At 44.5% G+C, this 15,088-nt stretch overlaps 1 protein-coding gene across 6 annotated transcripts; it reads right to left on the reverse strand.

Moving 5' to 3' along the window:
* Nucleotides 1–3,745: 3,745 nt before the first annotated feature.
* On the reverse strand, nt 3,746–13,311 carry LOC138811116 (zinc finger protein 30 homolog). 6 transcript variants are annotated; one of them, XM_069998728.1, is made up of 7 exons: nt 12,986–13,311; nt 12,487–12,605; nt 12,290–12,401; nt 11,334–11,419; nt 10,307–10,433; nt 7,044–7,136; nt 3,746–5,339 (listed from the first exon to the last, which is right to left on the reverse strand). In XM_069998728.1, exons 4-7 carry the CDS (start codon nt 11,340–11,342, stop codon nt 3,973–3,975), a joined length of 1,596 nt encoding a protein of 531 aa, XP_069854829.1. In that variant the 5' UTR covers nt 11,343–11,419; nt 12,290–12,401; nt 12,487–12,605; nt 12,986–13,311; the 3' UTR covers nt 3,746–3,972. The 6 variants fall into 6 exon arrangements, with proteins under 6 accessions (XP_069854829.1, XP_069854830.1, XP_069854831.1 ...); XM_069998729.1 differs by having other exon boundaries at nt 12,487–12,648; XM_069998730.1 differs by lacking the exon at nt 12,487–12,605.
* Between the last annotated feature and the right edge of the window lie 1,777 nt (nt 13,312–15,088).

The following is a 15,088-nucleotide window of genomic DNA, read 5'->3' on the forward strand; positions in this document are numbered from 1 at the left end:
GAACCAGCTGAATCACAGTCCTTGAGAAATAAGGCCCCAAGCCCTCTAAGATTATGGTGAGACAGCCACGTGCCAGTCTCATGCTTGTAACCCTACTCAGGAGGCTGAGATCTGAGGATCACAGTTTGAAGCCAGCCTGCGCAGAAAAGTCCCCATGAGACTCTCAACCTCCACTTAACCACAAGAATCAGAAGTGGTGCTGTGGCTCAAGTGGTAGCACTCTAGCCTTGAATGCAAAGAGGCTCAGGGACAGTGCCCAGGCCTTGAGCTCAAGCCCACAACCACCACCACCACCACCAACAAAAGATTACAGTGAGAGAAGCCTGACTTCATTTATCCTTCTGCATGGCCTTTAAAGAATAGAACTAAGCCAGGGCTCAGTGGCTCATGCCTGTAATCCTAGCTACTCAGGAGGTTAAGATCTGAGGGATTAAGGTTCAAAGCCAGCCTGGGCAGGAAAATCTGTCTTACCACCAATAAACCACTCAGAAAAAGCTGACTAAGTGGTACTGTGGCTCAAAGTGGTAGAGTGATAGCATTGAGCACAGAGAGGCTCACTGACAGAGCTTAGGCCACATACCCCCTCTCAAAAAAAAAAAAAAAAGGAACTAAGCCAATCACTGGTGGCTCATGCTTGCCATCCTAGCTTCTCAAGAAGGCTGAGATCTGAGGGTCATTATTTCAAAGCCAGCCAGGGCAGGAAAATCTGTGAGACTCATATCCAATGAACCACCAGAAAACCAGAAATGGTGCTGTGGCTCCAAGTGGTAGAGCACTAGCACTGAGCAAAAAAAGCTCAGGAACAACACCCAAGCCCTCAGTTCAAGTTCCACAACTAGCTGGCTCTCATCATTCTTCACTCATCAGTTACAAGGATCCAAATTTTCTTTTTTAATGTCTTCTGAAGGTAAACTTATTTTTGTGGGGGTGGGGATGGGGAGAGGGAGACAGGAAAATGCCAACCCTTTTTTATTTCCTGCTTTTTAAAAAAAGTGTATCTTGCGGGCTGGGAAGGTGACTCAGTGGTAAAGCGCTTGCCTTGCATGCTTGAGGCACTGGGTTCGATTCCTCAGCACCCATAAGCAAAAAACAAGCCAGAAGTGGTGATGTGGCTCAAGTGGTAGAGCGCTAGCCTTGAGCTGAAGAGCTGAGGGGCAGCGCCCAGGCTCAGAGTTCAGGCCCACGACCGGACCCAAAATAAAAACCAAAACAAAAAGTGTATCTTACTCATAAACACATTCTAACCATACCACTGAACATGTACTCTTTGGTCATTATCCCTTAACAATCAAACATACAACTATGTGCATAGTACTCATATTACATTAGGCAATCTATAATTAAGTATACAGTAGGATGTGCAGATGCATAGGTTTGATGGAAATTAACTATGCTATTTTGCACAGTAATTTTCCAATTTTGAGGATGTGCAGCCCACACTGGGATTCCCACACCCATGTCCTACTGCAGGGGCGGCCATCTTGAACACTCTCCTTACCTTCTCCTGTGAAGCAGCCATCCTTGCTGGCATAGGAAAACACATGGGCTCACCTCGAGTGGTCCAGCCTGTAGAGGACCCCCAAAAACAGTCAAGTCTACCTGTACACATACTCATTGCCCAGGAAGTAGTGGGCAGCCCAGGACTCACTGACCACTGACCTGGGAAGCTTCTGAGCAGCTTCTCATTGGAGGCCTGCAGAGAAGCAGCCCAGTGGCACCACTTACCCTCCTGTGGTTTCAAGCAGCTAGGATTATAGGTGTGAGCCAGTGATACCCAGCTCTTACCATCCTTTTTTAATTAATAGTATCTCAAATGTGACACTTAAACCATTTTAAATTTGGGCTGGCCATATTTCAATTGTGGTGACACCACATTAGTACACGTCTAGTCCATTAGTTACCACTTAGATATGGTAATTGTTTCCTTTTTTTTTTTTTTTTTTGCCATTCTTGGGGCTTGAACTCTGAGCTTGGGCACTGTCCCTGAGCTTCTTTTGCTCAGGGTAAGTACTCTACCACTTGAGCCACAGTGCCACTTCGTTTATAGTCTTCCTCAGATTTCCAAGCATAAGCCACCAGCACCTGGCTTCCCCCCCCCCCCAATGGTAAGAAACCTTGGTAAAGTTTGTTTTTTTTTTTCTTGTTTTTTGTTTTTGTCAGTCATGGGCCTTGAACTCTGGCTTGGGTGCTGTCCCTGCGCTGTTCAGCTCAAGGCAAGTGCTCTATGGCTTAAGCCATAGCACCACTTTTGGTTTTCTGGTGGTCAATTGGAGATAAGAGTCTTATGGACTTTTCTGCCCAGGCTGGCTTTGAACCGTGATCCTCAGATCTCAGTTTCCTGAGTAGCTAGGATTACAGGTGTGAGACACTGGCGCCCAGCTTGGCAGAGTTTTATTGAGTAAGGAAGCAGGCAAGCAGACACACAGACAAGCAGAAAGAAGAAGGCACTCTGAGTGTGGGTGCTCTAAAAGGGAGAGATATCAATTGTTTTCTTGTACTCATTCTTTAAGCATATGGACTCTACGGAACTCCTTCTGTGGTAGATCTGGAGATAGGAAGTGAGTTAGAAACAGTCTACAACCTCAACCTTCACTTTCTGCACACATATTTAACATCCCAATGTGGAAATACACCCAAATTTTAGTATAAAGACATTTCTTTAAAAAGATCACTTCAAATTGGTTATAATTTGAATTAGCTTTATTTTTAGAACATTACATGAAAAATTTAAATACATAATAGTGAATATCACAAAAATAAAATGAATAGGTCCGAGACAGTCTACCATTTTGCCAAACTTGTTATCCACTATTTTTGTGTGTCTTTTAAGACATTCCAAATACTTCGTGTTTATAAAACTTCAAAATTTATCTCTAACAGACCCATACCTAAATAGTATCATGAACTATTAATATTCCAATTTTCTCAATTATACAAAAATGTCATTTTACCATGTTTGTTCCACTTGTGATCTCATAAGAACCATTTCTTTCCCTGCATCTGACAGGTGGCTTAAGCCTCTTCTACTGTCCTCAGTTCTGTCTCCCTTTTTCTTTTTCTTTTTGTCGGTCGTGGGGCTTGAACTCTGGGCTTGGGCACTGTCCTTGCGGTCTTCCGGTTTTCTAGTGGTTTATTGGAGATAAGAGTCTCACGGACTTTCCTGCCTGGGCTGGCTTTGAACCACAACCCTCAGATCTCAGCCTCTTGAGTAGCTAGGATTACAGGTGTGAGCCACCAGTGCCCAGCTTTGTCTCCCTTTTTCAATGCCACTTACTGGCTGAGAAGCCAGGACATTCCTCTTGTACAAGTACCCATATTTTAGATATAGTTGCTTCTTGTTGTGTCATGTGATCTGTACTCCTATTCCTATTCTCAAAACTGGAAGTTTGATCTTCAAGTCTAAATTCAGTACTGAAGTACTATTGCAAGGTGTGTATTTTACTGTGTCACATTAGGAGGCAATATTTATGTTACTATTTTTCTGAACGTTAGATTGGTCAGCAGGCTCAGGTGTGGTTACCTGATCTATTCACTAGAAAATTCAAGTCTATCTCTCACTTAAGGGTCTAAATCTCTACAGAAAATAATCCCTCTATTCACTATTACATCGTTATAAAATGGGGTTTCTGATATAATTTTCTAATTCTATAATTCTTTAGCTGGGATTCTCTAGTAAAGAAAAAACTATCACAAAAGCCAATTTCCTTGATATATAATTTACACAGGAAATGCAGACTTAATGCCATTTCTTTTCTTTATTTTCAAAACAAGTGGGTGCCTTGGCAACTCCCATAGAATAAGGACAATAAAGCTTTAATGAAGCTCTCCTTCAGAATGAATTTCCTGGAATTTAACATGAATGGGATAAAAGGTTTCTGTATGTTCACTACATTAACTCATTCTTCTGTACATTCAAAAATGATGTTTTCTAATGCTCCTAACCCAACATTCATAGTGGGGAGGTGGTTATAACTAGGTTACATTATGAATGCGCTGATGATATGTGAGGTGTGAGTGCTGTCTAAAAGCCTTCTTACATTCCTTGCACGTGTAGGGTTTCTCACCAGAATGAATCCTCTGGTGTTGAATAAGGGAGGAGTGAAGTCGAAAGGCCTTCCCACACTCCTTACAGTCATAAGGCTTCTCACCAGTGTGAATGCTCTGATGCTGAGTGAGCTGGGAGAGCAGTCTGAAAGTCTTCCCACACTCCTTACACTGATAGGGTTTCTCGCCAAAATGAATGCTCTGATGTTGGGTCAGCTGGGAGAAGAGCCGGAAGGCCTTCCCGCACTCCTTACAGTCATAGGGCTTTTCCCCGATGTGAATGCCCTGATGTGAAATAAGTTCTGAGTAACGACGGAAGAACTTCTGACACTCCTTACACTCATAGGGTTTCTCCCCTGTGTGGATTCTCTGGTGGAGGGTAAGATGATAGCCACGACTGAAGGTCTTCCCGCACTCTTTGCAATCATAGGGCTTCTCACCAGTGTGGATCCTCTGGTGCAGGGTGAGCTGCTGCCGTACTCGGAAGGCTTTCCCACACTCCTTGCAGTCGTATGGCTTCTCACCAGTGTGAAGCTTATGATGCAGCCGAAGGCCCGTACTACACAGAAAAGCCTGGCCACATTCCTTACACTCGTAGCACCTCTCAGCAAAGTTGAGTCTCTGGTGTCGGGTGAGGTGTGCGTACTGTCGGAAGGTCTTCCCACACTCCTTGCATTTGTAAGGCTTCTCACCAGTGTGGATCCTCTGGTGGAGATTCAGCTGTCCCCGCACTCTGAAGGCCTTCCTGCACTCCTGACATTCGTAGGGTTTCTCGCCCACGTGAAGCCTCTGATGCAGGCGAAGGTCTGAGCTGCAGGGGAAGATCGCTCCACATTTCTTACACTCATAGAGTTTGTCAGATGTGTGAATTCTCTGATGTCGACTAAGGTGGGCACACTGGCGAAAGGTCTTCCCACATTCCTTGCACTCGTAGGGCTTCTCACCAGTGTGGATTCTCTGGTGGAAAGTAAGCTGTTGGCGTGCTCTAAAAGCCTTCCCACAGTCCCCACACTCATAGGGCTTTGCTCTATAAGGGGTTTTCTGGTAGAAAGGAAGGGGTCCCAGTTCTCTGTCCATGGCTATTTTCTCAGTGGTGGTTTTTCTCCCTTGCCTGAAATAGACCCCGGGAGGACCTTCCTGTTCCCCAAACATTTTATACCCATAGTCTTTTCCTAAAAAGGACTCTTTGAGGCCATGGCTTTGGATTCTTTCCATGATTTCCCACTGAGATAAATTCATTTCATAAACTTTCTTTTCTTGAAATAACTTCTTAGTATCATACCTGGATTCCAAGTCTGAAAGGAAAAAAACCACACAAGGTAAGGTTTTATCTTCTTGGTCCAGACAAAATACAATTTCTTTCTTTCTTTTTTTTTTTTTTGTCAGTTGTGGGCCTGGCCACTGTCCCTGAGCTCTTCAGCTCAAGGCTAGCACTCTACCACTTGAGCCACAGCACCACTTCTGGCTTTTTCTGCTTATGTGGTGCTGAGGAATAGAACCCAGGGCCTCATGCATGCAAGGCAAGCACCCTACCACTGAGCCACATTCCCACCCCTCTTTTCTTTTCTTTTCTTTTCTTTCTTTCTCTTTCTTTCTTTCTTTCTTTCTTTCTTTCTTTCTTTCTTTCTTTCTTTCTTTCTTTCTTTCTTTCTTTCTTTTTCTTTCTTTCTCTTTCTCTTTCTCCCTTTCCTCTCTCTCTCTCTCCTCTCTCTCTCTCTCTCTCTCTCTCTCTCTCTCTCTCTCTCTCTCTCTCTGTCTCTATCTCTGTCTCTGTCTCTCTGTTTATGTGGTGCTGAGGAATCAAATCCAGGGCTTCATGCATGCTAGGCAAACACGTTACCAGTAACCCAGCTTCCCAGCCCCAATATACAATTTCTTACTACCCGTTTGTAGAAGGAGAAGAGTTCACTTACAATTATGCAAAAGAGGAACTGAGTTATACTGGAAATATCTGCAAGTGTAAGGTAGATAGGCAGTTGGGAGGGTAGTATTTGTAAAGAAATCACCATTTTCCTGCTGGGTGCTAGTGGCTCACACCTGTAATCCTAGCCACTCAGGACTTAGAACTGAGGATTGTGGTTCAAAGCCAGCTGGGGCAGAAAATTCTGTGAGACTCTTACCTCTAATTAACCACCAAAAAGCCAGAAGTGGAGCTGTGTTCAAGGGGTAGAATGCTAGTCTTGAGTGAAAAAGCTCAGAGACAGTGTCCAGGTACTGAGTTCAAGCCCCAGTATTGGCACAAAAAAAGAAAAAAAAAAGTTAAACTAATGTATGCTGTTGTTAAAGTAAGGATAGTGGTTAACCATGCAGTGGAGGAATGACTGGAGTCAGGATGGGTGATGCACTGAAGTTATCAGCGGTCCTGATGCTCAAATGGTCCCATCTTTGGCAACTGTCATACTGGCTTCTCTTCCCTGACCACTCTAGTCAAATTACCCCATTCACTCATTTTAATCTCATATCATAACTTTATTCACTTAACATTTCAGGACATTTAGTAAGCCACTGTCTGTTTTATGTTTCTAAGGATTAAATCCAGGGTGTCACATGTGCACTGAGATACCCCTTAGCCTGAACCATTTATTTCTTTTTCTTTTTTTTTTTTTTTGGGTCCGGTCGTGGGGCCTGAACTATGGACCTGGATGCTGCCCCTCAGCTCTTCAGCTCAAGGCTAGCGCTCTAGCACTTGAGCCATAGCTCCACTTCCGGCTTTTTTCTTTTTTCTTTTTGGTTATGTGGTGCTGGGGAATCGAACCCAGGGCCTCAGGCATGCAAGGCAAGCGCTCTACCACTGAGCCACCTTCCCAGCCCCACCATTTATTTCTTTACTGTCTGACTCCCCTACTACAATGTAAACCTCATGAAATGAGAGTGATGATAAAAAAAAAAGAAGACATAATAAAAGCTGAAATACAAAAGATGAGTTCTAAAGAAACATATAATCCTGGCAGCAGGTCTGTGCTTTGTTACTTGCCTCTGGCTGTAGAGCACCTACTTACCCAGGCTCCATCTTCTTTCTTCCCTTACAATGATCCAGGGTTCTTTCCCTTGTTCCAGTAAGGAAATCACATCTGGCTTAGAAATGGAACATCCTGTTTGAGAAAACAGAAGAAATTTTTAAAAATTTATTGGACCAGGCTTCATATTGAAGATGACTATCAAGACTAAAATATATTCAAATTAAATTACTCAGGACTAGTAGGGAAAAAAAAAGAACTAAGAAGTAGGGGATATGGTGCTTATTTTAATTTAAACTCATACAGTCTTTGTCTTGTAAGAGGGAATAACAGTTGGGAACACTGGTTTCACATCCTGCCTCTTGTAATCTAGGTCATGAGGACAAGTAATTTAATCCTTTTGTACCTCTTTTCTCAGCAGTAAAAAGGGGTGAATGGTACTGTGTACACATATGATTATTCTGAACTGATAAATGTTAGGATGAGTACCAACTACATTGTAAGCACTATAATTTTTTTTTTTTTTTTTTGCTGGTCATGGGGCCTGAACTCAGGGCCTGGGCGCTGTCCCTCAGCTCTTCAGCTCAAGGCTAGCACTTTACCTCTTGAGCCACAGTGCCACTTCCGGCTTTTTCTTCTTATGTGGTGCTGAGGAACCGAACCCAGGGCCTCATGCATGCAAGCACTCTACCACTGAGCTACCTTCCCAGCCCCAGCACTATAATTTTTATTAAGCACTGTTTTTTGCTATTTTTTGCTGTTTTTTTTTTTTTTTTTCCATGGGGCTTGAACCCAGGCCTGGACACTGTCCCTGAGCTTCTTTTGCTCAAGGCTAGTGCTCTACCACTTGAGCCACAATGCCACTTCCAGCTTTTTCTGTTTATGTGGTCCTGAGGAATTGAACCCAGGGCCTCACGTATGCGAGGCAAGCACTCTACCACTGAGCCACCTTCCCAGACCCTTTGCTGTTGTTTTGCTAAGAGGAAAATAAAGTTTCTTGCCAGGATATTCACATAATTTTAAATGCAATGTTGGGCACAGAAGTTCATGCCTATAATCCCCAAATACTACTTGGGAAAAGGATCTCAGGAGGGTAACACTTTTAGAAGCCAGCTGGGCAAAAGAGCTACCAAGACCTCCTTCTCTGGATGTGGTAGTACATACCTGTATTACCAGCTACCTGACAGGCACAGATAGGAGGACCGAGGTCCAGGCTAAAACATAAGGCTCTATCCAAAATATAACTAAAGCAAAAGACACCGGAGGTGTGGTTCAAGAAGTAGAGCACTGGGCTGGGAAGGTGGCTCAGTGGCAGAGCACTTGCCTTGCATGCCAGAGGCCCTGGGTTCGATTCCTCAGCACCACATAAGCAAAAAGAAAAAAGCCGGAAGTGGCGCTGTGGCTCAAGTGGTAGAGCGCTAGCCTTGAGCTGAAGAGCTGAGGGACAGTGCCCAGACCCAGAGTTTAGGCCCCACGACCGGACCCAAAAAAAAAAAGAAGTAGAGCACTTGCCTAACAAATGTGATGCTCTGACTTCAAGTTTCATTACTGACAAAATAAGAAGAAAAATAAGAAGAGTGCAAATTTCAGGTATTTAAGACTTTTAATCACAAAGCAGTTACAGGGTTATATGTCTGTGTTAGAAAATTGGACATGTCTATTTTAGTTTGAAAAAATAAACTTTTTTTTTTGGTTGTCATGGGGCTTGAACTCAGGGCCTGGGTGTTGTCCCTGAGCTTTTACACTCAAGGCTAGTGCTCTATCACTTTGAGCCACAGCATTACTTCCGTCCCCCCACTCTCCTGGTGGTTAATTGGAGGTAAAAGTCTCATGAAAGTCTCACTTTCATGTCTGGATTGGCTTTGAACCACAATCCTCAGATCTGAGCCTCCTGAGTACCTAGCAGTAGTAGGTACCTCAGTACTAGGTACTGAGTACCTAGTGAGCCACCAGTGCCCAGGAATTAAACTTTTAATAGGTATACAAAGCTAGACATCCATCTTCTATTCTCATCATAGAGGAGTCCACAACTAACATGAATATCTACAGCATTATGACCCTAGATTTCTTTGCTAGGAGGTTCCATACAACAGTTATTAGGGAGAAGCAATAACAGAAGAGGGAAATAAAGCCATGGAGTTTTGGAACGATGTAAGGGCTCAACAAAGGTGCTCACTCCTGAACCACAAAGACATGTTTAGTTGGGTTTTAGAAACTGAGCCCTGAATTTTGGTTGAGAGAATTTCAATATTTTGCCACAGAGAATCTTTTTTTTTTTAATTTTTGTAAATGTTTCTTTTTTGGGTCCGGTTGTGGGGCCTGAACTCTGGGCCTGGGCGCTGTCCCTCAGCTCTTCAGCTCAAGGCTAGCGCTCTACCACTTGAGCCACAGCGCCACTTCTGGCTTTTTACTTTTTGCTTATGTGGTGCTGAGGAATCGAACCCAGGGCCTCGAGCATGCAAGGCAAGCGCTCTACCACTGAGCCACCTTTCCAGCCCTTTTTTTAAAATTTTTATTGTAAAGATACTATACAGAGGGTTACAGTTACATGAGCAAGGTAATGAGTACACTTCCTATTAAGCATTGTTACCCCCTCCATTGTTTCTCCCTTACCATCCCTTCTCTCCTTACCTTCCCCGAGGTTCTTTTTTTTTTTTTTAATTGTGATTAAGTGATTACATAATTTCCCAAATTTCACAGTATTGTGGAATAATGATGCTCATTTAAAGTCACAAGTTCATTCTAACTTTCCTGGAGCAAATTGTCTATCACAGTCTATAACATATAACGGTGTATACATATACACCATACATGTGGTCAGCAGCATGGGGATATTTAGTAGTGGTTCGACCAGATAAGTGGGAGTTCTTTGTTTCTTAAGTCCTGTTAATTTTGTTGTATCACCTAACATTTTGGATTTAGCATCCACTTATCAGGGAGACCATGTACCGTTTGTCTCTTTGCTCTTGGCTTACTTTGCTCAACATGATTCCTTCTAGCTCCATCCATTTCCCTGCAAATGCCATTATTTTGTCATTTCTAATGGCTGCATAATATTCCATTGTGTATAGATACCACAATTTTTGGATCCATTCATCTGTGGTGGGTCATCTGGGTTGTTTCCATATCCTAGCTATTGTGAACAGTGCTGCAATAAACATGGATGTGCACTTGTCCTTGTATATTGGTTTCTGTTGTTCAGGGTAGATGCCTAGAAGTGGTATGACTGGGTCGTAAGGGAGGTCAATCTTTAGCTTTCTAAGGACCCTCCAGACTGCTTTCCAAAGTGGCACAGAGAATCTTACCAAGTGACACTAAATTTTTGTAGTTCTCTAATATCACATCTCTGTATAAATTCCTCTGGTATGAAGTCAGACATTCCCACTCTTCCTGAGAAAAGTCAACAGTCACGTCTCTGAACATCACCAAATCCTGAAATGACAAACCCAATAACCATAAGATAAAGTATTTTTAAGATGGAATACCAGTCTTAAAGACATTTTCTCATTTTATCTATTAAATGGGCTGGACTGGAAGTCTGTGATGTAGGTAGCAATATTTACATGTTCTTGAAAATGTGTTGATGTATTCCAGGGATTAGCAAACATTTTCTATTAGGGGCCAATATAGTAGGCTTTGTCTACCACATATAGTCTCTGTTGCTCCTTCCTTCCTTCCTTCCTTCCTTCCTTCCTTCCTTCCTTCCTTTCTTTCTTTCTTTCTTTCTTTCTTTCTTTCTTTCTTTCTTTCTTTCTTTCTTTCTTTCTTTCTTTCTTTCTTTCTCTTTTCCATTATCAGAGTTTGAACTCCAGGCCTTATGGGATCTACACTTGGGGCAACAGCTCCAGCCTAGCTTTTGATGGTTATTTTGGAATTAGAGTTGTCTGCCTGGGCTGGCTGTGAACCTTGATATCCTGAGTAATTAAGATTACAAGCATGAGCCACCAGCATGTGGCATTCTTACTTTTTAATTTTTTACATTCTTTCAGAATATAACTTGCTTGCAGACTGTACAAACAGGCCAGAATCCCAATTTGGCTTATGGGGCAAACTTGTTCTTGGCTAACAACCATACTAACCAAAACAAGTTCATATAAACATGGTTAGCAGATGGCCAAGATATTCTCAACTCTCATGATTTAGCCTATCTTCTTTCCTTTAAGGATCAGAAAAAAAAATGATGGGAGGTAGCAGTAGTGTACTTGTCTAGCAAGCTGGAGGCTCTGAGCTTAATCCTGGTACTCTGGAAATAAAAAAAGGACAGAAGAGAGGGAAGGAGGGAGGGAGGGAAGGACGGAGGGAGGGAGGGAGGAAGGACAGACATCTACTTACATGAGCCATGATTTTAGAACTGCAAGAACAGGTCAGTTTTCCTCAAGGTTCCTTCACTGGAGAGGCAGAGTCCACAGTTGTCAGAGCTGTGGGGAGAATGTGGGGCCATAAGAACAGAATCACCTTAGAGCTTCCACATTTGAGAAACAGTATACTGCACTTTTCCACTCCCACATGCAACCTGCTCCCAACACACAGATCAGTTATGCAGCCAGAGGTTCTTTAGACAAATGTATCTCCTCCTCCAAACATGGAGAAATCAGCTATGCTAGGAAGAGACACTGAACAGTCTCCATCAAATCTCATTGCCAGTCACTTCCCAGGAGGGATTCCAGTTAAGTTCCTGTCCCCCACCACAGGGGACAATATGGACCTGAAATCTGGACCTGGTTGCACAGACCTGGCCTGAAAGTGGCCTCCTCACTCCAGTCTACCTTTCTAGCTAAAACTATATCCTCTAAACTATATCCTCTAAAACTATATCCTCTAAACCAGAACTTCCTTCTTGGATTTAGGAATCTCGCCAGCTTCTCAAACCTCCAAGAAACAGTGAGACAAGAATCTTCCAAGCTTTACTACAAATTGGTCACATACAGAACTTCAGAAATACCAACTCCTGGCTCCAAGCTACTCAGGAGGCTGAGATTTGAGGATTGTGGTTTTAATCCAGCCTAGGAAGGAAAGTCTGAGAATATTTTTTTGTCAGTCTTGGGGCCTGAACTCTGGTCCTTGGCGCTGTACCTCAGCTCTTCAGCTCAAGGCTAGCGCTCTACCTCTTGAGCCACAGCGCCACTTCTGGTTTTCTAGTGGTTAATTGGAAATAAGAGTCTCGCAGACTTTCTTGCCTGGGCTGGCTTTGAACCATGATCCTCAGATCTCAGCCTCCTCAGTAGCTAGGATTATAGGCATGAATAACCTGAACATCTCATGAGAATGCTTAGAAATACTGTGCTCACCTGGTTAACTAACTGTAGACAATTGCAGGCACTAGACACTAGAAAGAGGAATTTCCTATTACGTCCTTTGCATTGACTAGGTATGCTTATCCTAAGGTTCAAGCCAGTTCACCTTAAAAAGGAAAAAAAATAATTTCATGTCTTGAAAATCAAATGCATTTCACAGCAAGAACCAAACAACACAAACTCACAATCACCTTTTCAAGAGCCTTTTCTGCGAATTGGCAAGGATAAACAGAGAGGGCTTACAACACTCCAGGCTTTTCTTGAGTAAGCCAAAGTCCCTATGGTCCCCAGACCCTGGCTGTTCCTCGTCCTGCGTGCACATGAATGCAAACGAGAGGGAGACAGAAGGTCCCCTGTAGTAACGACAATGAGTCTGCCCACAGTGTCTGGTTTGGAACAGTCCCAGCGGGTCCTCCCAGCCCCTAGAGGCCTGCCCAAGCCTCCCTAGTGGGGCTAACACCTATGATTTTTCCACTCGGGCCTCTTGCAGCCAGGCCTAGGTGGCTGAAGGCAGACAGACGTGACCAGGACTTCAAGACAGGCCGCCCTTACCAACAGGGCTCCGCACCGTTATTACAGTTATGATTCCTGCTTTCGGCCGGATCCTCAGAGCCGTGCAGGTCCCGCCCTCATCTCCCCCAGAACAATAAACGGCAAACCCCCTGCCCCCCATCCCCCAGCTTGGCTCACCTCTCTGTCTTCACCCTTATTCCGAGGGCAGAGCCGTCCAGGAATTCCTGGGCTCCTGGACAGCGACCAGTGGCATCTGCAGCGCGCATGCGCGGGGACGGAGGCGGGCCTCGGGGCTCGTCGGGTCCGGGGAGGGAGATCGGGTCTATGAAGGTGGAGGAGTCGAGAAGCAGTACCCGACTGAGGCCGGTATTTGGTGTCTCAGGCCTCCAGAGGTGACTACCGTCGTGACAGATGCTGTTAAATACAATCCTTCTTCCCTTTGAGAATTCTAGTGTCAAACTATAAAGCCAAATAAACGGTAGTATCTCGGCGAAAAGGCGCGCCCCCCACCACTACGTCACTAACGCGCCGGAAGTTGACTTCCTGTCCCCGCACAGTGCGCAAGCGCAAAGCAGGGAATTTGCTACCAGGATCTGGTATTGTGCTGGGGGGGAAACCTCTCACAGAAAGAACTCGAGGCTGAGGCCGCCTTCGTTAATTTTTTAATAATTCAAACAACACCATCAAATGTGTGTGGGTGGGACTCACAGATAGGGGACTGTGGGCTCGAGTTTGTGCACTAGTTTCCTCACATATAAAGTCAGAATTGTCACTATATATTATTATACGGTAATTCAATGAACGGGGTACAGAGATGCCACATTTCAAAAATTCGAATTCGGAGTATTTATTAAAAGGTCGGAGACTGCATGGTGGACTCCTGGCTCAAAGATCATGTGCCGAACACGCATATGGCATCACGCTTAGTAAGTTTTACTCAATTTATTCGAACACTTCAAATATAATCCACACCAATAACTAGCTCATGCCCAATTCTACTAAGCGTATGCCACACCCAGGGAGCTCACGTGGCACGACGCTTGGGCCGGAGGTCGAGGGGAATCCGCCGAGGGTGTCCACTGGGCTGCTCCAAGTCGCTGGAGGGAGTAGCAGCTGCCTTGCGGAGGCGCTCCTGTGGAGGGCTGGTCTGATGTGGAGTCGTCTCGCTCGGGGAGGCTGTCTCACTCGGTCTCTGCTGCTCTGCGGTTTTGTATGTTTTAGCCTGGGCTTCTTCGCTTGTGGCCACGTCTAGTTATTACTATTGGCTTTGCTTCTGGCCGAGTTTGGTTATCACTGTGGGCTCTGTAGGCTCCTGGGTGTGTCCTTATCTCTATATTTCATAGTTCTAACTCCTAATTTTTAATTCCTTTGTTGTTGTTGTTGCTGTTGTTGTTGGTCATGGGGCTTGAACTCTGGGCCTGGGCGCTGTCCCTGAGCTCTTCAGCTCAAGGCTAGTGCTCCACCATTTGAGCCAAGTGCCACTTCCAGTTTCCTAGTGGTTAATTGGAGATAAGAATCTCATGGACAAAGGAGGAGGCTGCAATGCTTGATAAGAAATGTACTCATTATCTTGCCCATGTAATTGTAACCCCTCTGTACAGTATGTTCACAAAAAATTAAAATTAAAAAAAAAAAAGAATCTCATGGACTTTCTTACCCAGGCTGGCTTTGAACCATGATCCCATGAGCCACAGGAGCCCAATGGAAACCCAGAATCTTCAATTAAACAGCTTTGAATTAATTCCCCAACTGATGCCAGGTTTAAACTATTTTCAAATTGTCCTATTTCGTCCTGAAAAATCCTCCCATCGATTCATTATCCTTTGCTTGGAGGCTTTACTACTTCCCTAGCTCTCCTCTTTTCTTTCATAGTTTACCCCAGTGTCCTGAATGCATTGGGTCCATTACACTGAATATCCACGCCAGATCACACACAGGTCGTAGGCTTCGGAGCAGAACTCCATAGTTCTTTTCTCAGACCCCTGAAGTCTGGACCATCCTGATTTGTCTCCTCTATGTTCCGAGAATTTTAGAACAAAAAAAAAATCAGCCTTTGGTCAGCTCCTGCAGCGTTCGCGCATGCGCTCTTGCACACTCCTCCAGGTATTGACAGCCACTCCCGGAAGGCTCTGGGGCTCGGACTGAGGGCGGGGCTTCGCGCCGCCTAGAGCGGGGGGAGGGAAAGGGGGCGGAGCCTACGCGCCTCCGGGATATTGGAGGTGGGCGTGGCATGACGCTTCCAGACGCAAGCGGGGGCGGGGCCTGCGCGGCCCCCGAGTT

Source organism: Dipodomys merriami, unplaced genomic scaffold (genome assembly GCF_024711535.1).
Source record: "Dipodomys merriami isolate MVZ:Mamm:240054 unplaced genomic scaffold, mDipMer1.0.p SCAF_52, whole genome shotgun sequence".
Lineage (NCBI taxonomy): Eukaryota > Metazoa > Chordata > Mammalia > Rodentia > Heteromyidae > Dipodomys > Dipodomys merriami.

Bases quoted from the DNA above. Each gene is read 5' to 3' on its own strand.
- LOC138811116 (XM_069998731.1), bottom strand. The intron at 7,137-10,306 runs GTAAGATTCTCT...TTTCTCAAACAG, and splicing joins CAAAAATTTAGTGTCACTTG to GATGTTCCATTTCTAAGCCA. The intron at 5,340-7,043 runs GTAAGTAGGTGC...TTTTCCTTTCAG, and splicing joins AGAAAGAAGATGGAGCCTGG to ACTTGGAATCCAGGTATGAT.